Consider the following 27,520-nt stretch of genomic DNA (forward strand, 5'->3'; position numbering starts at 1 on the left):
AACTCAAAATGAAACTGGATTGTTAACAAACTCAGGAGGGGGAGTGCTGGGACCCATCCAGATCAATAGTGGTTGGAATGTGCAAGTGGGACCTCCAAGGCCTCCGAGTGGAGCTGCGCCTCCAGACCAAATAAGGACAGGAGCAACAAGACCCGTCAACCAGAGCAAAGAGGAGGCCAGCCAGGCTCCGAGCTGCCCGGGGATGAGAAGCTGGTTTACATCCTCACTGTCTACAAGTGTCCACATACCTACTTGCAGTGCGCTGTCCAAATCTGGTTGTGAGTAAGACAACTGAAGCTTGAGTTGCACTTGATTCGCGCGACAAAATACTGGCTTCTATTTATAGAGAGAAGTAGTGCGAGAGAAAAAAAGAAATAAAAAAAAAAAAAAAAAAAAAAGGGCTTCACAGAAATTGGAAAACTGGCGAGCAAGTGCTGGTGGGACACACACTAAGAGTCAGGTCCCAAAATCTGACAAATTACTTCACTGCTGGGGTGGGGTCTGTCCATTCTCCTCCCCCTGCACCCCTCCTCCCCCAACATGGTTCAAAATCTCCATCACTTTCATAGTCCTCTGCTCTTTCACTGTGTTCACCCTCAGTGTGCAGTTCACTGTCCGTGCTGTTGTTATCTAACAGCGGCGGAGACATTAAAGGGTCATGCCACTCAATGTCGTGTTGAACGGTCCGGCCCCCTGGGGGTTTCGCCTGATGGGAGGAAAGGACTTCAACCAGCCTCTGACCATCTCCAGGGTGAGTGAGTGAAAGAAAGAATTCAGTTTGCAAAATCAGTTTTCCTCTAGATCAAAACAAAACCATTTGACTTGACATATTTTGGGTTGTCTGGGCAAAATGTTTGTTTGACACTGTTTCTACTGTTGTAACTTCAGCCAAACGTCAAACAGTGTGAACATGAATGTGATTTTAAACTGTTGTGGAACAGTCCAGAGGTGTTAGTCTTTGGTTCAGTGTCAACGTTGCACTTCCAGGAGGGTTCATTCGAGAAAGAGTCTGTGGTATGGGGTCTGCACCTGTGCCACAGTAAATGCAAGAGGCTTAGATACAAATAGCAACTTACATTGTACTCTGACATGTGCACACACACACACACACACACACACACACACATATACGCATGTTTCACTGAGTGGATCTCAGAGTGGAGAATTTAGGAGCATGGAAAATACTGTACTCCAGTCCTGCAGAGCATGTAAATCAATTCAGACTAAAACCTGATGAAAAACATGGAATGTGGACAAACAGAGAAACGCAACTGTGGAATTTTCCGAATGTAGAATCGACTTTATATGTTTGGACAAACTTGCTTAACTCAGGGATTTCATGCTGACAGCTGAGTCAACACAGAAGAATGGATCTGTCAGTAATGATGATGTTGTACATGCTGTTGTGATATTTCTATTATAACAGTGCAGCTGTTCAGGAGATAGTGAACCTCAGCTGTAGGTCAACCCATAGCATCATGTAACATATCACCCTCATAAACTGACAGCACAGGTGGAGCTGGGAGGTGACAGATTACATATATAGAAGTAAAACCTAACTGTGGTTTATTAAAGAAAACTAAAAATGTATCAGACAGATACTTCATCTAATTTAAAGAGGAGCCGGCAAACGGTTTTAGAAGGTCATGGCCGCCGATTGAGATGAAGTGAATCAGACTTTATCTTCATCTGTGAATGAAAAGGATCGTTTCCTGGAACTAATATGGCATTTCCTGTTGATATGAAGTACGACAAACAACTGAATCGTGTGTAGTTATTAAAGTGAAATACCAGCAAGAATTTAGACAATTTAAAGGTCTAGTTTGACATTAGGGAGGTTTGTTTATTCCCCCTCCTTTTTCTTTTTTTTTTTTTTTTTGCAGGAGTTAGATGAGGAGCTTGATATCACAGTTATTACTGTACAGTAAAATCTGGGTTTAGTGACACACAAATGAACACGCTTACTTTCCATGATGTTGAAATGTTGCTTCAATATCTAGTCAGAAAAAAACACCCTTTTCTTTCTTTTTTTTCTTTTGTTACCTGTAGTCATGGCATTAGTCGTATTATTATTCACACTTCCTGGGCACTTAATGGAATTCATAGGTAGACAGTCCAAATAGTGAGGGAAACAAAAACAAAACTGAAAATATGAAAGGAAAGAAGGAAGAGAGGATCAATAAATAAACAGGCAAAGGGAAAAAAGAAAAAAAGCACAACAAAAACAAATGTGAGCGGAGCTGTTTTAGGAGATTATTACATAACAGTAGCAGTGCTGTATGTTTTCTATTGTGGAATAAATATGATATTTTCCCTTTTATCAATGATATTCCTATTTGACTATGGAAATAATTATAACACAGAGTCACTCCTTATTTTTCTTCACCACAACAAAACACAACAGCAAATATCCTGAACACAAACAGTGACGTCTTCATCAGCATTTAGACTCATTTGTGGGCCGTGTCCCCAGAGTCCCACATGCAGGATCAGATGTGAGGAGACCCAGTAATCCCGCTCTGTTGGGGTTATGTGAAATCTATATTTAGGGAAAGATCTCAGGAAGTACTGACTAAAAGTATAGTTCAGGCTCCGACCAGTGGCTCTGTCCAATAACCTCACACCTGTTGTGTTAGTGGACACTCAGTGGCTCCATATGAGAACAGTGATGAGAGAAGATTGGGATGGATGAGGAAGGAGAGGCAGAGAGGAATCCGGGAGAGTAAACCATACGAGAGCAGTAATACAAGAAGCCCATGTGTCAGAATGTACTTGTGAGAGAGATGTGTATTAAAGAAAAGGCTGATCTGATATACCCTGAATAACAACTAGTATCGTATTCAAGTGGAAGGGACTGTTGCTGCAGTGAACCCACAGACTTTCATTCAGGCACAAGTGAATCCAGTGTCTCCCTTCACTGCCATTTTTGGTCAGGAACATCCTCCTCTCTATGACCCGCCAGTGTTCCCAGCTGGTTGAGGAAAGTAAACACAAGTGATTATCATCTTTTTCTTCAGCAGACAGCAGCCTTAAAGGGCCACTCCATAAAATGTACACCTCAAGATCCGTTTACTTTATCCTCGTGTCATGGGGGCGTTACTGAGCCTGTGAAAGCAGCTGTATAGTTTCTTCTGTGGCTCCGGGGGAGCTTTGTTAAGTCTGAGAAAATACCTTTGTCATCACAGCCATTCTGGCTCGAGCATGGAGGCTACAAATTCAAGTCTGCTTTAAAAAAAAAAAGGTAAATAGACATCAATAGACAGAGCGCAACAAGATGACGTAATAAAGGAGCTCCAGTCAAAGCTGAAATAGTGAAAAACAATGTGGAAAACATGATGGAAATATGGAATTATGTTTGTTTCATGTACTCATTTCAGGAACGCTACAATCTCCTCATCACTTCACACAAATCTGATGTTGTTTGCCATCGTGTTTCTTCCCTTCAGCGGAGCAGAGGCTTCAAGCAGACGTTTGTGTCACACCTTCATGAATGCGAGAGTGGTCTCAAACCTTTTGTCTCAAATTTGTACGCCATAATTTATTCGCCCAGACTTTTAGCGATGCACTACCTTTTGCACCTCAACCAAGCATAAAAATGGTTCACGTAATATTTTGAATTTTTTGACAGGTGGATGGAAACCCACCTGCAATTGAGTTGCATTATGGGAGATTTAGGATCCAGCATTGTTCGCTTGTGTGGGATGAACTCAGGATATCTAAGCTTTCTCTTGAGATCTGTCTCTCAAACATTTCCCAACTTAAATTTTTTATGGCCACTTGGGGGCAGCGCATCAAGCTATGAACACAATATTAACATGTTATCACCATATATGAGCACATCCAGCAAATATGGAGTTATGTTTCTGGGCACTCTGAATGTAAATCTATTCATTTCTAATTTTAGCTCTGTTTGGTCTCCACCATCTCCTGTGGGGAATATCTGACTCTTTTGAAGCTAAATGCTCCACTACGTTCACAAGCTAGTCTTTTTCTGGCCGCTGTTTGGTATCAGGCATTTATCATACTTAAGGTTTACGACAGATGCCTGTGAAGTTAGTGAAATTGCAGCTGTAAATTCAAAACAGAGAGCTAAAAGATGCCACAATGCTCCTATACAGTTAATGGGAACGAGTTTGGTGATAATTCTGGGTTCTGGTGGGTTTGTCACAATGAACGACCCCTTTTTTTCACAGTATTTGATCCAACATTAATAACATAAATAATGATGAGTGCAGCTTTAATTGCATTACTAAATAGCTGAAATACAATGCTTTCTTATTACATCAGCAAACATTTTGGAACTGCCAGATTTGTTTCCCCAGTACTTTTTGGGTAGTTTATTGCTCTAGCTGGATTCTTTCTTTCCCTTTTTAATTCCTCACTTTTTTCATTGTGAAATCCGATTTTGTTTTACTCAAAAAACAAACAATTATCAGAAAGTCGTACCGAAGTGTCTTAAGTGAAATAAGAATTTAGCTTTCTTGTTCCTACTTCAGTTTTGAGGATTGTTATATAGAAGAAGTAAAAGGAAGGAAAAAAGTAAGAGAAGGAAACAAAGGCAAGAGGTAGCAGCAAAGGACAGAAGGAAGCAAGAAAGAGACAGGCAAAGAAATAAGCAAAAGATGGTAAGGTGGTTATAATTTAAACAAAGGCGAATGTTTGACAAGACAACTGAGCTACATTGAAATGAAAGAATCCAATAAAAAGCATAGTTGTGCACAGATTCAGGTAACAGACATCAGAGCAGTAAAACATACAGTCAGGCAGCAGCACTTCAACAAATGCTCCACTGTAAATTACTGCTCCCTCTTTGGCGGCATGAGACATCCCCTCAGCACTTTCATCCACAGTTATTTATAGCCAGATGATCTAATTCAAATTTCTGTGTAACATCCCAGTGTAGCAAAGTTTCCTATGTCCCGTAATGCAATATGGCTGATCATAGGTCATGCCCTGTGTAGTGTAAGTGGGAATGTTGGGTTTGGTTTGAAGCTGCCTCCTGAGGTATTCCCTGTGACCTTGATGGCTTTCTGGGAGTTCTTATTCATCTTGATCACTTGCTGGCCAGCAGAATACATATTCCATCTGGATGCTGTCACTTATTGGGAAGCAGCACGTGTTTATTTTATCTCCATGACGGAGGCCGGACAGTTTATATGCATGCATACCAAGCAGGGCAATGCCAGTGGTCTGTAACAAGAACACTCCTGCTGCATCTCAGAGAGCGGCCCATGTTTGGCAGAGTGCATGTGGTGAAAGAAAATATAGATTCAGGCCATTTAGTGGAGTCTGTGTTTTTTATTTAGGCCAGGTGAAGACGAACTAAGAGAAACATGAACAAGAGGCCTCGCCGTTGAGCACTGTACTAAGAAATGACGTGCCAGTGATGGAGAGCAGACCAAAACTTTTCACAGAGGCTGCACCATCTGTAGATGGTGAGCTGTTTGAATGGGTTTTTACAGAGGACCAGAAAGCAAAAGAGAGAAAACATTTCCGTAAATTTCCAAATTTTTTCACATTGCACTGATCCCTTCCATAAAATAATAATAAAAAAATAAACAATGGGAAGAAGAATTCAAAACTGAGCTTCCTTGTGACATTTGGGAGGAAAGTTAAATTAGAATAAATTCATATTCAAACTGTTTAGTGTGGTGGCCCGGACGGGTCGACACAAATGCAAAATCAACAACACGAAAGCAAAAGCCACAACGAAAGTGAGCAACATAATTTGCATTCCTGTTGTTGCTTTTGTTTTGTGTTGACCCGTCTAGGCCGCTCAGTCTCGTCAAAAGTGTCTCTCAAATAAGCTCCGGTCGTGCTGCTAATGTTTAATTTATAGAGGTGTGTGAAAAACTGATTAAATGCTCTGCAGTTACAGCAATTTTTGGAGTAACCATGCAACATCTTTGCCTCCATCCCAATACTGTTACTGCCTGACAACTTTAACTACTTACATGGAAATACACAAACCTCTGACATTAAGTGTATAGATTAAAGAATTTATTAACTTATTGACTGAAAAAAAATCTACATTTGCAAACAACATTTGTTTGTGCATGTTTGTTTTGAATTTGTATGTATGAATAAATATATATACTGGTTTAAAAGTTATTACAAAGGATATATGTAACTGGGATGTATACTTAGTATGCGTATATGTGTTTAAAATACATTTAGTTTTATACAAACTAGAGAATAACTTTAATATGAAAAAGAAAAACAAACGTAGGCAACATATTTCATTCCCACCACCTTTACTGATATACTCATTATCTTTCTGCACCATGAGCCAGTGTTTAGGTCTCAAACTTCTCATGACCTCCAGCAGTTATAGCTGTCAGTCGAATTTGAGCGAGGCTTATTTTTGTTTGTGGCTGGAACTCAAAATGTAATTATGCTGAAATGATTCATTTATGGATTTATTTTTCTATGGCTAAAAAACATAGTGATATTTAGTAGTGTGATAAAAGGGGGGAAATAAAAGCAAACAAAGTGAACTTTCGACTTTCATAATATACACACAGGTGACAAATTAAAGCGAAAACAGCATAAAGTCTCTCTCAAGTGTTTGTATATATTCTCTGGAACTACTGGAGGGATTTCATCCTCTCACACCGTCTTATGATGACATTTCAGTTCACTCTTTATTTGCTCTCCTTATACCTCTCACCGTGTCCCTTGTTCACCCCTTTGCTCTGCTCTCTACCAGATCACCCCCGGCAGTAAGGCTTCCATGGCCAACTTGTGCGCTGGTGACGTCATCCTGGCCATCGAGGGAGTCCCCGCCACAGACATGCTGCACTGTGAAGCCCAGAACAAGATAAAGGAGTCCACCAGTCAGCTCTGTCTCACAGTTGAAAGGTTGCATGTAGAAACACATGAGCACACATGCACACTGATGGACACAGTAAAATCAACACATGCACAATACAATGAAATCTAATACATTAACGGTGCAATAATTACAGAGTTTATGAAAGTTCATAGTTCAGTTTTTGTGTCAGGCACCTGTTGGTTAAAGTCTATGTTGCATTTGAAGCCCATTGTTATGGCGTTGTATTGGGTTACATACTGGACAGTTGTTCCTTTTACTGTGTCCATCGGGTCACATCTTGGTGTCTGCAGCTGTGTCAAAACTCTATCTACACGTACTGATACAGGAACAATGGCATATAATGTCTTATGGCCAGCTGTATGTTTAGGTGTTGTGACCTAGAGAATTTTTTTTCTCATTATTTTATTTGAATAATTTCAAAGACCTTTAAAAGCCTAAATCATCCAGTAAATCAGTCAGTCATCTCACAATGCCTCACATTGTTCTTTGGACCCCTTGCAAGGGTCTGCCCCCCCCCCCCCCCCCGGAAACCACTCCTTTATAATATGAACCATATACTAATCATAACAGTATAGAGTTTCTTCTGTTGTATATTAAAGCAAGACATTTGAGCACTTTATTGTTTTGTACTTACTGAAAATGATGCAAGACTTGTACCACAAATGTCAGTGAAACCTTTAAGGTTTTCCTGGAGCTTTCCTTCCACCATCTGCACTTAGTTTAATCCTTTTCCAGCTGTTAGCTTGCGCTTACATTTCTTCTGTGGGTTCTATTAAAGGGACAATAAAATATTCAAAAACACATTCAAAAATCAAGTGACTTTGGTATGACTATGAATTTGGCTTCATTTTGTCACTTTTTCAGTTTGGACACGCTTATGAAATAATAAAATAGGAACTAACGGCATGACCGAAAAGACCAGAGATGTCAGCATAAATTTAAACCTCAGTGTTGATGTTTTATGAGTTGGGATTATAGACTCACACACACATACACACACAGATTCAAAAAAGAGTTATTCAACAGTTCATCATTCAGGTTGAGTTGAACTTCTGACCAGGATCTGTGTTTAATTCTCAGGAATGATTCAAGACTGTGGTCCCCTCGTGTTGTGGAGGAAGGCAGAGCTCACCCATTTAAACTCAACCTAGAAGCAGAACAACAGGTTTGTAAAAGTGTCTGAGAAATGAATTCAGTTTCACGTCTTCATCTCATGTTGTCTCAGTGCTGTTCTTGTTCCCTTCTTATGTGTTCAGGAGTATAAACCTATTGGCACCGGACACAACCGGAAAGCTCAGCCCTTTGTTGCGGCAGCGAACATCGATGATAAGCGTCAGGTGGTCAGTACGGCCTACAATACTCCTATAGGCCTGTACTCCTCAGGCAATATCCAGGACGCCATGGAGGGCCAGATCCGAGGCATTGTCCCGCAGAAGCCTGAGAGGTGAGTGATCACTGCTGTCAATCATGGCGTGTCAGGTTCTTTAAAAAATAAAACCCACAGCACAGAAACTAACTAAGAGTTGTTTAGCCTGCACATCAGATCATCCATCTGTATCTGGGACAGCGTGACGTACCTTAACCTGACAGCTACTGGCCAGGCAGCCATAAAATTGGGTACTGATATATTCTGTGAATATCACTGGGTTGTACAATGATTTTGCAATTGTGGCCACATTTCAATCAGCAGGTCACACGATGAGCGTCACAAACAAGGTGAAATTTGAAACTTTGTCTTATCATAATTTCTGCCAGTATGTCCATTTAAAATTTTAACTTGTCAATCAACCATATCAGTATATCTTCTGTCTGATATGACATGATATCTTCTTGTCTTGGTGAATCCATGGTCACCTGAGCATAAGTCATAATGACCTTTGTGTGTCTCTTTACCTTTCATCCAGTGTTAGTCTACTGCCATGCTAGTTAGCCTTAGGGCTGCAACTGATGATTATTTTCATTATTTCATTATTATTTAATAATAATTTGATTCTTTATGAAAAGTCGTTCCCTCTAATGCCACCCTCAGGCCAAGCAAAGAAAAAATGAAAGCCTCATATACAGGACAGTATGTATATGTATAATGTAGCTGTGGAGTTTGTTCCTTCTATGATTTCTGTTCCCCTCTAGCCTTCAGTTTTTTTCTGCCATGCTCTTGTTACATTGACTTTTAGTCCACCTGCTCTTTACGTGACTCACCTCCTGAATGCCACTCTGTCACCCAGTTTGTCTGAAGGTGTCAGCTGAATAGCCTTATGCGGCCACAGATGTACTGCAGTGTGTCAGCCTTCATGCAGTCATGTGGATTTCATTAGGCTACTTGATATATGGTTTGTCACACTGAGAATATATTACCACAGCACACAGGAATGAGCCTTTCCATGGCTTAACCACAACCTCTGAATAAGACGTAAATCACATCTAAACCTGGGTCATGGCAACCGATGCAACATCGACTCTCCGCTAGTTTAGGCTGATTTACATCAATGTTGTAATGTAATCACGACCGTTATTATCAGCACACAAGATGGAATTATTTTAAACAGAATTATGATACAAGCTATTACGATGTGCATGGAAAAGACACGTTGTGGATCTCTGCCAAACTTGTTCATTCACCAACATCCATTCTTATTTCATAAAAAAAAAGAAAAGAAAAGAAAATATAATGCAGTTAAGAGTCCAATGCCTCTTCATGAAATTTGTGTGGTCTGGGGAAAAACAGTCATATGGTGTGTTTGTGTGTTTGTGTGTGCGTGTGTGCGTGCGTGTGTGATGTGTGACTGCACTGCACAGCCCCAGGACTCTGACCAGCATCGAGGATTCTGATGTGTACCGGATGTTGCAGAAAGACCAGGAGGAGCCCCAGGAGCCTCGACAGTCTGGCTCCTTCAAAGCCCTGCAGGATTTTATTGACAGTGATGGTGAGCTCTTCCTCTTCCTCCCAGACAATATATTTCCGCCACAACACAAAAACATTTCACATGTTGAAATCATCCAGTATAGTAGAGGAGGCTGACAGTCTGAAATACTAAACAGACACAAAATTTCACCTTAGAGACGCATACAGATGTTTTTTATTTATTTATTTTATTTCCTCATTCAGCCTCTTCCTACAAGCTGCAGGGTGCTATGTGAAAAAGAAAAATCTGTTAGGAAGTTCGAAGAAGTTTGATTATATCACATAAATACAGTTTCTGTATGTCTTTTCTCTGAGCTCTTCTCATGTTCGTAATGGGCGGGGGTCAGGAAAACTGTGATGTCACATTCACCAATCATATATGTTTCCTTTTAAAGACCCTTATAGCAACTTTTATTCAAAGACATGTCCAGCTCAAAGTGTATAAGCTAACACCTTTACCAGCTGCAATATTTATACAATATTTATTGTTCAGGTGTGGGCTATTCTGCGTAATGAGCACTTTAGGTACAAGTAAAGATATATTTTGATGATAATACTTCTATACTTGGACTTTTTCTTGTAACAGGATATTTATACACTGTGGTGTTGCGACTTTTGGAGAAGTAAGAGATGTGATTACTTCAGATTATTTCAAACAGAGTAGGCGTGTGTTAAACACTTAATAAAATAATACCTAAAGATGTCTTTTTTTAACTTTGTTGATTATTCACACCTGAATATTTAATTTTACACAAGTTTGTGATGCGACTGCAATTTTATCTTTATGAGATGTGTCAGGAATAAGATTTTTGTATCAAAGGATTCAGTTCAATTATATTGCATTACATTCTTGGGTAATTAGGGCTGGAGCACGCAGCTGTAGTTAGAGCTTTTTAAGAACCAACATTTTGACATCGGAGTCTGATAACAACAGGCAGTTTTCTCCACAGTAACCTATATTTTTACCTCCTATACACACATGAGGAACAGTTCAGGGGAATATTCATTATTATACAGGGAACAAAGAAATATTACATAGATTACAATAGACACTGAATGACGAACCAGTCTCATAACTTGTACATTTAAAGCTACACAATATGTTATTATGACACATGTGTTCCCCTCATTATTTGAGGAGTGGCGTATACAATACATCATTACAAAAGCACTCGTGTTTTCCTTTATTCATTGAGAAGTAAAAATGTATTCTGATTGAGCTGAACCCTTGTAACCCAAAAGGAAATGTAATTTAGGATTCAAGTGGACACAAGCGTCCCTGCCTCCTTTCTCTAAAGTGGTTTGTTTATATTCATGTGCTCTAATCATGTATGAGTACAGAGTTGTCTGGTTGAGTGTTTTCTCTCCCGTGTGGGCAGGCACTCGTCCCATTGTGACCAGGACAGTAAAAGCCCCCATGACCAAACCGACTCCGCCCACAGGAAACCTGCAGAAACTGCCCGTCTGCGACAAGTGTGGGAATGGGATTGTGTGAGTAAAAATAGAGCAAATCATCTGTGATTTACATTCAGACCCTGCATGAATCAATCCAAACAAAGGATGAGAGAAAATTACAAAAAAAATGCACTACAAACTATGTATAGCTTGTCTGAACATTCTGCAGCCTACATAATTTGAACATTACATTATAAGCCTAATAAAGTAGTGTTTATTGCTGCTTTTAGTTAGTTAATTAGTTAATTTAGTTATTTATTACCTTTTTTTTTGTTATTTTTTATAATTTTTCAGGACAGATGTTAAAAATACAAGATGAAGGGAAAAAAACCATCAGAAAAATTTATGAGTATGAAATTCACCTTTCCAAATGTAACTAATGTAAGTGTTGTGGATACAATTACCCAATTCAGTCTTCGTGCATCATCATGTTAAAGAAATCTGTTTTTTTGTAGACTTTTAATTTCATTATGGCAGCTTTTGTTTGTAGTAAAATGAGACAACCAGTGAAAGTTGGTGCAGACTATTCATTGCTTTCCATCTATTCATCTCAGCGTCCTTGTTTTTGAGATCTAGTTTGTGTGTGTCAGTACTCCGTGATATCACTGAGTGTGGTTGGAGGTGCGACACAGCACATGTCTGAACTGTGATGCCAAAGGTGAAATGACTCCTGTTTGGCCTGGTGTTGTTTTATTGCAAGGTTGTCAGTAAAAAAGACAATACAGCAGGTGGTCCTGATTTTGTTGATCCAATGTCTTTGCACATTTTAGAGCTCATACACCAAAGTTACTAACTTGTGGTAACTGGTGGTTCACATAACTTTCCATACATACATTCCTCTTAACATCTCCCTGTCTCTGCTTTCTATGATACAGTGGCACAGTGGTGAAAGCACGGGACAAATATCGTCACCCTGGCTGCTTTGTTTGCTCCGACTGTGACGTCAACCTCAAACAGAAGGGCTATTTCTTCGTGGAGGGGCAGCTGTACTGTGAGACTCACGCTCGGGCCAGAATGAGACCACCGGAGGGACATGACCTCATCACAACTTATCCATCTGCATAGATTCCCCTCCGACAAGCACAGACACAAGCACTTACACATGCAGGCACACACACACACACACACACACACACAAACAGACACACACTTCAGCACACACTCCTATGTCCTACGTCTGTTTAAGTGATCATATGCACTTTGAAGTTGTCTGTGTGCAATAACATTTCAGCAAGAATACACTTTTCTCTGAACATAACCGTATGCTGTGTTGACCTGTAAGGCATTTCTGTGTAGGAACATTTCGCAGGTGATAATCTAACAGACGTGTTGTTTAAAGAGCCCAGCAGAAGGGACTGCAAAACATGCCACTTTATTTCTTGCCAGTTTCTCACAATTTGATGTCTTTCCAATAAAGACCCCCTGTTCATAGTGTAAGATGATGTGTATGTGGAGTCTTGAGACGAAAAGCACCCCCCTTAAAAGGAGCTATTTGTAAGTTTTGCTATTGCTACATAGCCAACATTAGCATTAACATACTGTTTACTTATCAGTCTAGAAGAAATGTTGTGAGTTCGGCATCAAACTTCATTACTTTACTTTCCAAGAGCTGTCTCCAGAGGTGGAAAGCAACCCCCTTGTTAAATTTTATCAGTTGTACTGAAGATTGCATGCTAACCAGCTAGGTTAGCTAGCTAGATTGCCTGGACTGTCTCTTCACTTTCCGATACTGAGTCACTGTAGCGTCCAGTCTCCCCTGAAGAAGTTTTCTAACACCATTATTAAGTCATAATTTCAATTTGTCAAATACTATTTCAACACTTATAGCATTCCCATCAGCACCAGCTGTGGGCTACTGTGTGTTTAGTGATAATTAGCAAATTAGCATAAGAACACACTAAACTAAGATGTGAACATGGTAAACATACTTAAGATGAGCATGTTAGCGGTTTCATATTGAGGAGTTTTAGACACTAGAGTCAGTACGTACAGCCTCACAGAGCTGCTAGCACAACTGTAGACTGTTTAGTCTTGTTTAATATGAGACATGCACCTACTGGAGGCCAGGAATGTGGCTGTTGAGTGTTGACAGTTTCACTAGCTTCAAAACTGTGTTATTATTTGTTTGTGAAGTTCAGCTGTGCAAGCTTATTTATCCATATAAAGGCTTATCTTGGCTGAAATGTGTGTTTGGGACATGCTGAAATTCCAAGTGTATATTATGCTGTTTCCAAGGATGTTTTGATGCATTTGATCCAACACAACAAAACTGTGACCATTAGCCTTTTTAGCCAGAAGGCATTTTGATACATCACAGTAGGACAAGTACAGATTCATACTAAAATCAACGATGGCTGAATTCAGTTTAGCTGCTTCAGTTTTTAGGATCCTGGTATTGTGCATGCTGGCTCATTCCCACACGCATTGTCATGCTTTACTGGGATTTGAGTGAGATCCATCCTTAATGTTCTTATAACACCTGTGCTCAAAATGTCAGCTGTGAAAAGTAAAGCTTGTGGTCAACTTTTTAACACTACACAACATTTTTAAAGGATTTTTTTTGGATGAACAGTTACATTATTTTTCCTGTAAAATACTTCCAATATACAGCAAATCACAAAAAAGCTGAATACATTCGGTCTGTTACATCCATTTTCTTGTGCTGGATATAAGGGCCCTGCACACCCATAGTGGACCCACACAGGTGTTTTCACTTATTGTGGATGGTAAGACCACAGTGACTCAGCCCACCTTCTACCTGAGCAGCGGCCTAATCAGCACCACAAGTGCAAACACCTGTGTGGGTGTGGGAGACTGAAGTGGTTCATCTGAGGTCCAACATGCAAACACTGGGGGGGGGGTGTGTGTTTCTGGGTATATCCGGTGTGTTTGTAGAGCAACTGACAATCAATTTGTCCAACAGGTCCAAACAGGTCGCCTTTACTGAGTGAGTAAATACAGTTGAAAAATGTGTGTGTGTGTGTGTAGTTAGTCATCCGTTCTTTTTAAAGGAAACAACATCAGTACTGGCCAGCTGCCACAGAGACACCACACACAGCAATGTATTAGACCAATACTGGAGTCCCAGCACACACATTTCTGAACATTGGAGCCCTGATCAAGCCAGTCATGTCAAGGTAAGAGATAAGAGAGAGTACTGGCTGATGTAATATACCTCCTAGTAACACCAGTATTGATTTGTAGTCCTTGGTAAAAGACTAGCTTCCGACAGAAGGTCCTGTAATTTTTACTGTTTAAAAAGAATTAAAAAAAATAAAAATTGAACAGCATCCATTAAACAATTGAAACAAGAATCTAAATTGAAATGGCATAACATACTTTAAAGTTCCAGTTTGAATTAAATGTTGGCTTGATCATTCACCCTTTCATAACTTTAATTAAACGGTGTATAAAGGAAGGGCCGTAGGGATAAAATGTCCCTGCTACAGACAGTTACACAACTGAGTCTGCTTAGGCCGAGGAACAAAAGGTGAATGGGTCCATCATTACTCACACACGTTTCCGTTTTTCACTACACAACTTTATTCTAAAGTCCAGAAATGATCAAATTCCAGTTTTCAATATGTGAGGTTGAAACCGAGAGCAATGATCCACAAAATCAGCGTGTTTCTATTTGATGTTATGGTACAGTCATTGAAAAACATTGCATCAGGGTAGTAGCCAATACAAGCATCTGCAATGAAGTGTTCAAACAGTCAGAGAAAATCCATATGATATTATTATACAGTGATGAAAAATCAACCTTCTGCCAGTTACCATACATGTCTCCAGTGACTGTGTATCCAGCGATTCAACGTTGGATATAGATGATAATATTAAATAATAGGATTAATCCTATAAACAGAGGAATCATTACTATAATTAATTCAGTCCACTGTGAATATGACAATTAGAAGAATGGTAAGATCCTAGTGAGACACTGGAGGGAGCTACAGCATCGTTCTTCAGCTCTTTCACCATCCGACAACAGAACAAAGTGCAGTCACACTGAGGTATTGAGTTGTATGTTTTGAGGTCAGGAAATGTCTACAGTCTGTACCAGGTATTTATTGTATACATGTATATGGTGAGTTCAGACTAATGCTGAATATAAAGATCATTTTGACTCTTGGTGAGTCTCCTTTTTTTTTTTTTTTTAAACAGATTTTAAAATATAAAAACAAAAATACAAAAGCAATAAAAGAAAAAGAAAAGGGGGGGGCAAATAACTAATCCCCTTCACAAGTTACCAGAACCCAAAGTGATGTGTTAAAGCATTCATTTAAGAAAAATAAAATTACAATTACATAAAATCAAGTGAGTTTGCTAATACAAACACACCAAGGACATGGTGCAGCTCACATTAACCCCCTCAGGCATTTACCATTTACAAACAAACAAAAAGCTTTGCACACTTCCTGTATCACCGAAAAATACAAAAAGAAAAGATGGACAATGTTGTCAATAAGTTAGGAAAACAAAGTAGATTTTTTTTTTTTCCAGGGGCCGACTTTACATTCTTCAGGTGGCCAAAAAAATGACAACATTGAAACTTCTCCATGTCTGCTGGATGTGTGAGTAAGCAACTGTTAACAGGACATTGTGGCAGAGCTGCATGTCTGTCAGCTTGTTTTAGAGTTCTTCTGCCCCCTATTGGCTAATAATGAACGCATCTTTAAAATGTACAGTTTTTGTCTGTTCATCGGTCCAAACAAAATCCTAATTATAATACTGTAAATTATATATTTTTTTAAAAAAAATAGATCAAACAAATACCCACATGTGAAAAATAGAAGCCTGTAAAAGTTGGGTAGTTTTGCTTAATACATGATAACAGGTTGAATTTGCTGCCTAATTGAGAAACTGATTGACACAGCTAATCAATTCAGCATTAGTGTATCCTTATAAATACTATGCATAGCAACAACATCCCCTTTAAATGGACTCTAGTGGCCACGAGCCGCCATTAACCAAAAGGACTCTACGCTCTGTATGTTAACCATCACTGATGAATATGCTTGTCACACTGTGATTCACGACCAGCACTTCATTATTTCACAATAGACATACAGTTAAACGACAAAATCAATATTCACTCCATATATGAAAAGTCATTACTTAAATATTAATACTTGTGTATGGATGGAACGCAGAGAGAGAATCATGCGGAGTGGCTTAAGTGCTTTCTCTTATGAAAGGCGAAAGACAAGACCATCAGCAAACAGGATAAATTGAATTAGTTTCAAAACTATTGTTCATTTTACTTGATTAGCAAGTATCCTCCTGAGGGCACATTTTGTGGCAGCAGCTGCTACTCACACAGTTAAAGAAACAATTATTGATTTAGTGCTGAATACGCCATGAATAGCTTACTAAAAATGGAGATGCAGAGCTAATATCCCAGTCCCTCGGCTCCTCACGTACACTCAAAGTAAATCAGTGAGGACCTGGTCAACAGGAAGGGTTCTTCAAAACCTGAGCACCGGTGTAATCACTGTAAAAGCAAATAGTGGTAATTAGGATGCTCACTGCGAACAAATGCAAGTGGGGGAAGGAGAGGAACTCTATCTAATAAGCTCCTTTCTGTTGAACCCATAATGCAAACACACAAAAGCATCTGGATCCCTCTGCGTAATGCCCATAACAAAGAGCCCAATAAATGTCAAGGCCAAAACAAAGTCAAACTTGTATATTTAGTAATATTTACTTCACGTCAGTTTCTCTGTCACGTCATGAATTCACATGTATTTCATATTTATTTATCCATTTATTTTAGCATGCAGTAAATTTCACCTCCAATAGTTTTACACTTGGCTTGATTGCTGACAATTGCCAAGGTATTATGTCAAAGCAGACTGATGTGTGCTGTTATGGCCATCACATGTTAGTTAAGGAACACTTTAATGTACAATGAATCAAATGGCTTGATCCCACAGTCTTTTCCCACCCATATACTGAATGGTGACAGTTATCATCAAAACCATTGACGGACATTTCCAGCATCAGCAGCTGGTTTAAACAAGACGATCAACGAGGAAAATGTAATGTCTATCATGCAGATCCCATTTTTGTTTTGTCATGGAGTGGACGTTCAACGTGTGGCATCAGAGATGAATCCAGGAGCCCGGTTTTGTCGGTTTAGTCTTATATATCTTTGAGAAGTAAAACCCAGAACAGGTCTTTTTGACATGAGTCCATGTTAAAGATTTGAGGCCAGGTTTTCTCTCAGCAAAACTATCACAGTAACGCAGTAAAGATGCAGCTTGAAACAGGTCCTGGCAAGTTTATCATAAGGCTTTAAGTAACACCAATTAATCTGTTGATTTATTTTTTTCAATTAATCCATCAATTGTATAGTCTATGAAATATCAGGAAATACTGATGGATGTCCATCAAAGTTTCCCTTTAATTACTAAATATATCTGAGAATCTGCAACCAATAAATGTTAATATTAATATTAATTGAGTTTATGCAGTTAATGCAGTTTAATGTAGAAAGATTAACTTTCTTGAAATTGGCAGCTGTGTATTTGTAGTTGTTTAGTAAATTCAATAGTGCCTGACTAATTAATGCATGATTTGGAATCACTAATCACACAGATACAACTAGTACGTATAACAGGTGAGTCACTCTATAATGCTAACGTGTTAAAATACACATACATGACTTCAAGGCCTTTTGGACAAAAAGATTTACAGTTTTTGTTTCTTTTTCTCTTCATGAGGTTACACAGTCTGTGGAGGCTGACTGATGCACTTTGTCTCGATAGATTAAATTAAGGTCCTTGCATTCTTTGATAAATTCCCTGTTAATAGCAGCATATTTCACTTTTTTTCCATCATGAATAAATATATATTTATTTCCAAATTACATTTTCCAGTTTTGAGATGTGATTGCTCTAAAAGACAGCAACAATACAGCATAATACTGCCTTCTTCCAGTTAGATATACATCCCCAAAAAATATGTTTAACACAGACATATCTCTTCTAATATTACTGCCTGAGATATACACTGCAGAAAACTATTGAGGCTTCATCACTGTTGTGAAGCGTTTTATGGCGCCATGTGATTGATGTCCACACTGCTGGGTCAAGGCTGGAAAAATAAGAAGACAGGGGCCCCTGCTAAAACTTCAAAAGTGAACTAATGATTCAAATTATAATTTATTAATATGCCCTTAGCAACTTTCCGATTTTTAAAAAAAGGGGTCTATTGCATATGAGCCTTTTTCTTTTCTAAAAAATTGTCAGTTATTATCAGCGTATGCATGTGTTTTGATGCTGGAGCAGAGTTGTTAGCCATGGTGGTATATTACCTCCATTCTGGTTTAAAACACAGGTACAGGTTATGTTTTTCTTATTTACTGATTTTATGTTATTTGCAGTTACATGTATAAGCCCAGTGCAGTGCTGGCTTTGACAGGAGTTTTGAGAGGAGAAGCAAAATAATGCAAACATCTCACAGAGAAGGACTTTAATCCTTAAGTAAGACAATGAATTTACAAATACTGCGACAAAGGTGGATCATATTATAATGAACGTAAGTTAGTAACATTTGTCAGCAATAAAAAAACAACTCAGTTTGGTTTGGATATGAACATTTTTCCTGTTTTATTTTTATACATTTTTACTAAGGTGCAGCCTGAACTTGTTTTGGTGTTCCAGCTTTTTCTCATCCCAGAATTATACATCATACGAGACTCTATCTGGGCCTTGTTCACTCGTTCTGTGGTTGTCATGGCCTAAATGTTCAGAAGTACTTTATTCAGAATTAGAGTGGCTGTATTTTCACAATCTTGTGGTCTGCCATAGATTTTATATTCTGAATTATTGGGAGTATTACGAGAATGTAACAGTCAGCCCACTTGCCCACCCCAATAATTTTCATATAGTTTCTAAAAAGGGTCCTTATCATCGCAATTGACCGAGCGCCAAAGTCTTAGTCATCTGTTTAAATTTCAGATTCAAATCATTAAACGTCAAGAGCAGTCTTCTCAAAAATCCATGCCAATGTCAAACATAGACAATCTGCACCAACAAAGAGGAATGTCTATCATCGTTTGACTCTCAAACACTTGAGTTGACGAGCGCTATTGTTTGGAATTAGAGCTTGTATGACTCAGCTTTATGTAGTGAAGGTAATTCAATTATTTTTAAATTGAAGCCCCTTTTTTTTATGTTAAATTTCTCCAACCCATAAATGTTTTTCATCTTCCCTCATTGTTAGAAAAGAAATGCCCCCACAAAACCAAATACAGACTTCACATGTCCACAGGTGATTATTAATGAATTTCCTTTGTGCACCTTACACCTTTGTTGATTTGCAGTCCGTGCAGACCTTCCCTTCTTCACTTTTTAGTGTGTCTCTGCCTTTGGAGCATCTTGACCTCAGACTGAACGGCCTATAACACTTACACACAGACAAGAAGGCCGACCTGTAGTTGTTGTTCATCCACCCGTACAGGATGGGGTTGACAAACGTCGAGCACATTGCCACGATGTGGAACACAGTGAAAAGCAGCTTGAAGTCCTTCATATAAAGCACAGTGCTGTCGATGTCAACAGCCAACTGGAACGCATGGAAAGGCAGCCAGCTGACAGCAAAGACCACCACCATGGTCAGCAGCATCTTAGTGGTCTTCTTCCTGCGCTGATGGCGGTCATTTCGACCTCCGTGACTCATGTGATTCTTCAGTTTATTCCAGATGCGGATGTAAGCAACAGAGTTTATAGCCAGGGGTAAGCCATATTGAACCAGAAGCATCGATATACTGTAGATGCTTCCGTTCATGCTGCTTCCCGGCCACTTCTCTGTACACACCTGAATAGATTCATCTGGCGAAAGATCAAATGTCCCGTACTCCCTGAAGATGGCGAGCGGGCTGGCCAACAGGGCGCTGACGGCCCACGTGATGACAATGACCACAGCGCACATGTCTTTGGACATCTTGGTCTCCGTGTGGTAGATGATGCTCCTGTGGCGGTCCAGGGCGATGATGTTCAAGGTGAGGGTGGACACGTGCACGGCCATGCCTTGAGCGCAGGGCAGCATGAAGCACAGCACCTGACCAAACTTCCACTCGCCATAGAGAGTGTAGATGAGGGTGAAAGGCAAACACAGCGTGTTCACCAGCAAGTCTGCCACAGCTAAGTTCACAATAAAGAAGTTGGTCACAGTCCGTAGATTTTTAAACTTGAAGACGACGTATATCACCAAGGAGTTTCCAATGACTCCGAACAATATGATTGTGCTGTAAGCAAGGATGAGAATCACTTGAACTCCAACCAGCTTTGTGCTGTCGTCCAGCTTTAAAAGGTTCTCATCACTTATTGTGCCTGTAGTTGAGCAGCAGTTGGAAGATTTAACAACAAGTTGTGACTCTTCCGCTTGAGTCATGTTGAGTTGATCTGCTGTATCCATGGCTAACAGTCCCCATAAGTCGGTCTGTGAAAAGATGTACTTCAGTTTGAGCAATGGACATACATGTTGTGACCCAGATAAAGTAAATTACTTCATGTTTTGGTAAATGTTTTCAGTATTTCTCCAAAACAAATGGCTGGCATCTAGAAAATATATAATGATGTCTGTTTCCCTTTGGAGCAAATTCAAATAATGAAAATGTATTGTGCCTTTAAGCAGCAATGACGGTCTGTAAGTATTATTTTCAATCTATGTAAATTTTAAGGCATTTTAAAAGCAAATATTTCAATTATGATGACACGTATGCAAACTAAATATCTAACTTGCATTACAGAGAAAGTTGAGCTATGATTTATGGCGTGCATGGTAAAACTACGTGTACGAGCCATGTGAGATGAGATGGATACATTGAAAATATTTGAAGTGCTATAAGCATTTCAAGAGCCATCACCGTCAATCAGAGCAGACATCAGATCTTGAATATTGTACAGCACAATGAGCTGAACATCACAGAGATAGACTGCAGGTGACGCCTTCAGGAGACAGATACAGAAGAAGCTACGGACACTGACAGCAGCTCTGATTTTGCTTTAATATGGGCACATGTTCTGATCCATAGCCATCTTAAAGTGAAGCTCAAGCAGCATCTCTCTAATACTAATACAATCTAATACTGTCAGTAGCTTGATAAAGTGTCACCTGATGAATTCTGACAGTCTGCATGCTCTGTTTTACAGCTCATAGGATAACTGCTGTGTTTGTAGATATTTACTTGTACAAGCAAAAGGCACAATACACATTCACTTTATGGTGGATTTCCATTTAATATCACATCCGAGGCATAAACCCCAGCTACATTCTCCGTGAATGTTAAATTGAGCTTCTCTATCACGGGACAAACCTGAATCTGTGATTAGCAGGTTGTTCTTCATTCTTCATAAACTGCTGCACTTTGAAAATCTTTATTTTGTATGTCTGACCTAATAGTCCACAGCAGGAGCTGCTGTGTGGGACTGTCCCAGCTTTGTTATCTCTCTGCTACGACATGTGGCACAAAATGGCTTAAGAAGTTAAAATGCAGCTGCGGTGACTGGTGATAGTGATATAAAAAGAACATTAAGAAACGAAGCATGGGTCAGTAGCTATAATAGGCAACATATCATTCCATAATAGATAGCTGTCTGGATCAAAAGATCAAATGCAAGATCAACAAGCTTTTTGCTCAGATTAAGATCCACTCACCTCAATCCGCAGAGTGAGGTTTGTAGATTCCTCAAATAGCTTCTGTCTCCAGCAAACTTTTTAGTGTTTCTTCTCCTCCCTGCGTTATCCAGACGAATAAAATAATGGAAAACCATCAAACGCCGATGGAACAAGCGAGCGCAACAGCAAAGCGCGCAACGTTTGCCAGTGCGCACTGCAGCCGGTTTGGCACTGAGGGCGCATTACCTGCCCTGTGAGACGCTGAGAGACTGACATGAGGCGGGTTGTGCAACAAGGAGGAAACGTGTCCTTCCCTAACCAACATCCTGAAACAGAGAGATGTCTGCTGCATGTTTGCCTCCCAGTGGATCGTTTTTATGCACTTCATGCTGGGTGTTTGGGCGTCTGCTGGAATGGAAAATACCATGTACGTCTGTCTGTCAACAGACAGCAAAGCTAATGCTTTGTGAAGATGGAGCGTTTATGACCACCAGAAAGTGTGAGAATATCCAGCTTAGATGTCAAATTAAGAACCGTTTCAAGTACAAGCAGAGCATTAATACAATTCATCTTAATCTACTTAAGTTGATCTGTTTTTCATCAGTGTCAGATCTGCTGTGGGTGTGCCTCTGCAGACCAGTGCTTCAGTAGGAGCACAAAGCTCATAGTTTACATAAAAATGTAAAACAAACTCCTCTGTGTGGCAACTAAATCATGATTTCTAGAATTTGAATTTGAAGACATTGTCATTCAACAAATGTTCTTTGCGAGTTTAGTACATTTTAAGCAGTCAACAGTGGACAATCCCAGTGGGCTGTAAGTGGATCTGGCTGCACTCACTGTGTATAAAAGTGCACAGATTTGGGGCATTTTGAGGCATGTTACAGACATGTTTAAGTTTTATTTTAATCAGTTATTTACAGCACTGACGTGATTTAGAAAGTGAAATTATTTTCACATAAATCTTTCAGTGAAAACAACAGCATGACTTTGCTTATTGATTTGCTTCAGAGCCCACAAAATATATCATCATTAAAGAACTCACTTTGTGCAGTAACGCTAACATTTCATATTATGGTCAATGAAGTGTAGTACAATGCAGCTGACCCATTTCAAATTGTTGAGCCTCTGAATGGTAATTGGGCTCATAATTTTATTACCACTGTTATAAACCAAGACACCATGTAGCCGTTAGAAATTGAGTTACTTCCAAGCAGCCTCCTTGGCAAAAGCCCACTTTGCCCAGAGTGCAACAGCACAGATGGTGAAGTAATGAGAAAAACCAGGAAACACTGAATAGATGGGCATGTTTGAGGTTCCCCCATGGTTTTAGGAAATGGAGCAGTCAGTAAATGGTGACCTTGTTTAAATGTGAATGTCAGCACCAGAAAAGATTCCCCCGTTGTCATTTAAATAATATATATGGTGTGTTTAAGGTTTTAGCTCTGTAAGTACAAAAAAAACAATTTTCAAAGTTTTACTTTTTTGTACTTTTCGCTTCCATTCGAGGCAGTTATTGATTTTCATTTATGCCCTTACTGCAATAAAGTAACTTTAAAGTAGACTTGCTGTTCGCTGTGGATGGATTACCCAACTCAGGAAAGTATCAAAAGTCTGCTCGTGTATTTTCATACCATATAGAAAATAATTCAAACCAATGGAATGGTTTTAAAAAAAAAGTACATTTAAAATGTCTAAAGCACAGCAGCATGGCTTGTGAAATGGTTAGCTGTGAGGTAAAGTTTATGTGATTGTAGTAAATGGGATAAAACACGCCAATCCGCTGGTACCTTGGTGCTTGTCAGGTAGCATATAGTGGATTCATCAGAGCTTTTTGGTAAAAACAACTCACTGCTGCAACTAGAAATGAGGTTAATGAGAGCAGTGTCAAAACAGTTAAGCTGAAGAAAACCATAACAAAACAATGACCTGAAACTTTTGGCAAACTATAGAGTCGGCTGATAAATCTCTGTGAGACAGTTGCCACGAACGTAACCTTTCACATCCATATAGTCATTATAGTCATTTGTTCCATAAAATCGATTAATTTTGTAAAAGGATTATAGCTACAAATCAAAATGCAGCAACTTTCAGCATGAGACATAAACATTTCTGCATTGTTAATAGTTCACCTTTGGCAAATGAAGTCCCTACAAGATTGCTTCAAGTGCTTGATGACATTTTCACCACATTAATAAAGTGGACCGTGTTACTATCTACCTGTATCCATGTCTTCTTCACATCATCTTTTGGTAGGCAGTGCAAAGGTAGAATGCAAATGACACTAAATGTATTTCCTTGTTTTTTTTATGCTTTATTGATCCTATTTAGAGTCAAATTATATTGTCGCAAAACATATCCTCTAAATTAGAACCATCCACTTCCTAAATGACAATATGCACTGAGCCGGTAACTCAACACGGCAGCACAGAGAACTGACTGGTTGTTGATATCTTCTATCTAAATAGAATCATGCTCCGGAGATATCTGAAGTGACTGAAGCATACCTAAATACCTGCAGGAGTTTTCATGGCAAACACACTGTGTCTGAGGAGGACGGCGGCACATTTATCATTGTGAACAGCAGAGGCATTAAGATGCAAAGCTACATAGGGCTCCTATGTCAGGGATATTTAATCATAGCCTATTAAATAAGATTATTGACCATATGTCACCTGTTCTTTACAATGCTGCAAACTCCTGCATAATGTCACAATCTAAACACCAGATGTCTGAAGGTGAACTGCTAAAACAAGGTAAACTTCTCACTTCATTCACTGTTGTTATATGTTTTATCATGAGCTATCAATAGAGTTAAAATTGCAGTGAAAAATAAGTATCCTTTTTCAAACCCTGTGCCATAAAATGACATGATTACTTCCTACACATAAGTAATTTTACAGATATATTTGCCCTTATATTGACAGGGATAGTAGAGAGTAGATGGTGGACACCCCTTCTAAAGATCAATATGCAGAGATGAAGGATGATGAAAAGACTTAAAGTGGTCATAGTAGTGTGTTATCTTTTAATCAAGGCATCATTTAGAGCTTTTTCTTTAGATGCAAAAAAATTAAAGGTATTTTCTACATGGCTGAGCAGGTTTCACTTAAAGGACAGATCTTTGTGTGTGTTTGTCTCTACCTTTATCTTTGTCTCCACAGACAACAGGGACTAAACAGAATCTAAATGAGATGATCATGATCCATCTTCAGTCATTCCTGCAGCAAATTTGCAGTCAAATAACAATAATACTTTGCCCCTCCTTCTCACACGCACCAGGCTTCCAGTGTGTGTATATAGTCAATTTAGACTTGTATTGCCACACTGCTCTCGCACAGCCAGGGCTGATAGTCTTTCTGTCTGCTGCCTGACTACTCCTCTACCTCACTATACATCATAATTACTACAGCTGCTGCTGTGCCATATCTACTCTTAGCATTTAATAAAGCATTGGAAAACAACAACTGCACTGTCTCTACTCTATATTTCTCATTTAGGAATCAGCAAACCTTTCTCTTTAAATTTGCATTTATATAGGCTACAACTAAAATGCAACAATAAATATGTTTTGTAGGAAACATAATTGTGACCAGATTATGTTTTCAATCATGTTACTAATTTAGCTATTTGGAAAGCCCACAACACACAAGACAAAATGTTTTATTATTCACATTTAGCCAAAATCACAATTTTCCCTAACCTTAATCAAAGAGCTTTTGTTGCCTAAACAACAAAATGTATTTGCTGTTGCAGTTTAGATGTATGGAAACGTAATTACCAAGAGACAGGTTTGAAATCAGACTACCTGTAAGAATAGGTGGTGTTTCAGATGTTTGTTTTGTTCTTTTTATCAACACAAAAAAGAGAAGAAGAGAACGATTTTCTATATTTGTCTTGTCTTTAAGCAGTAATGATGAAATAGTTATCCATTTTCTGGAGCTGAACTCAACTCAATCTTTAAGGCATAGGTTTAGTTTCAAGGACTCCACAATGTTGCTAGCGGGATTGCCTTTCCTTTGATGGCATCATGTCTGACTATCATACAGTAATTTGAACATGTGCTATAATATAATGAAGCTCCTCAAACCTGAGGTGCACTACAGAGCATGAACTGGGAAATTGTAATGGAAATGTTTTGGGCATAAAGCTTATTTTGTGAGATGCAAAAACCAATAACATTGTAAAGACCAAAACAAGCAAAGTATTCCCACATAATCAGCATCTCATTCATTGTCAATAGTAGCTTCCAGTTTACCATATTTGGGCATCATTACAGGCTAATAGTTTGTTGTTTGTTAATTAAACTTCAGCCTAAAAACTGTGAAATTAGGTAAGGTTGCGAAGACAAGACAAAAACCGTTGGCAGTTTGTAATCAGATAGCCACCAAAATCTAAAGTTACTTCTATGTCGCAAGACTGTTATGTTTTTGGGCCAACAACTTGCATCTTAAGTTTGTTAGCATTCAGTTGCAGAAAGATAAATAGAATGATGCAAGTAAGTGATTTTTATTTGCATATAGATTTTGGTGTCATCTGCATATGTGAGCACAAATTGAGGATTTGTCAAAACATGGAAAGGGAACACAAAATACTTACTAACCCTCACCCTGACCTACACTGAATATTGTGGTAAAGCTGAACATTGGTTTTATCGGACAGAAAGGACTTAAATTCTTGATTGGTTGTTGCTTGATTGAGTTTACACAGTCCACAACTGACACAACTGCCCCTTGCATCATCAGCACTTTCAATGACAGCAGTTGGAATTTGTATGGTGTGATGCCTCTGGCCACAAAAGGATACAGCTATCCTTCCATGTAAAGGTAATGCATGTTGTAGAGATCAGTAAACCAACATTGAGAGTGCAGGCTACAGGGAGAGACAGAAAAAATAAAAGGATGCAACTAAATCATGTCCTGGTATGAGCAACTGAGATACTTGGCAGTGCTAGGAGTAGCTTGTTTGCTGCCTTTGAGAGATTCCTCTCCGAATTCTGGAAAAGCTTGGACCTTAATTGAAATGTTTCAAATAGACCATTGCTGGACAGATAATCATTTAATTGAGTCACCACTGGTCTTTCAATGGTGTGGGAACCATTTCACAGTTGGAATGTTTGGACTCTAATGTCCCTCAAGGCTGTGGCTGGGGTGAAATACTGTTGAAAATAAGGAAATAGAGACTTACTGCTGTGCTCAAATAGCCAATACAAGGAAGAAAAAAAACAAGAAAAAAGAAAAGAAAAAACATAGCCTATATACATCTGCACTAAGAGAACAGTGATAGCCATTTCTCCCTGTAACGATTTTTATGAATGTTGGATATTGTTGGTATGTTTATGCTTAGAGCAAGTCCTTTATCCTACAGAGACAGGATGTTTGTTTGTGCTCCTATAGATTCATCCCATTCTCTTCTTCCTTGCTTTTGGAAGCACCCATGTGTTCCATGTTTGATATATTTATTGGTAGCTAAATAAGGGAGACCTTTCACACCATGTGGAAATATAGAAATTAAATCAGATTTCCCTCAGCGAGTCGAGACTAAAATCTGAAAGGTGTCAATTTTAGCCGTGACAAAACCCAGTTACTCTTCAATCTCAGCAGGGACTGTGCACCTGCACTCCGCTTAATAGAACTTGTGGACTTCTGCCCATTACATCAGCCTCTGTTAAATCAATACATACGTTTCTCTGCAGGACAAAG

General features: G+C 39.1%; 2 protein-coding genes across 2 annotated transcripts; one reads left to right on the plus strand and one right to left on the minus strand.

The window, feature by feature from the left end:
* The first annotated feature begins 569 nt into the window (after positions 1-569).
* Positions 570-15,323, plus strand: LOC130166753 (PDZ and LIM domain protein 3-like). Its single transcript, XM_056372496.1, has 7 exons — positions 570-751; positions 6,710-6,861; positions 7,916-8,000; positions 8,092-8,279; positions 9,632-9,759; positions 11,117-11,228; positions 12,068-15,323. The coding sequence occupies exons 1-7, from the start codon at positions 659-661 to the stop codon at positions 12,255-12,257; spliced, it is 948 nt and encodes a 315-aa protein (XP_056228471.1). The 5' UTR covers positions 570-658; the 3' UTR covers positions 12,258-15,323.
* A 3,003-nt stretch (positions 15,324-18,326) lies between these two features.
* npy2r (neuropeptide Y receptor Y2) lies at positions 18,327-20,618 on the minus strand. The gene has a single exon (XM_056372323.1). It carries the CDS (start codon positions 20,613-20,615, stop codon positions 19,500-19,502), a length of 1,116 nt encoding a protein of 371 aa, XP_056228298.1. The 5' UTR covers positions 20,616-20,618; the 3' UTR covers positions 18,327-19,499.
* Between the last annotated feature and the right edge of the window lie 6,902 nt (positions 20,619-27,520).

The sequence above is a fragment of the Seriola aureovittata genome, chromosome 3 (assembly GCF_021018895.1).
Source record: "Seriola aureovittata isolate HTS-2021-v1 ecotype China chromosome 3, ASM2101889v1, whole genome shotgun sequence".
Lineage (NCBI taxonomy): Eukaryota > Metazoa > Chordata > Actinopteri > Carangiformes > Carangidae > Seriola > Seriola aureovittata.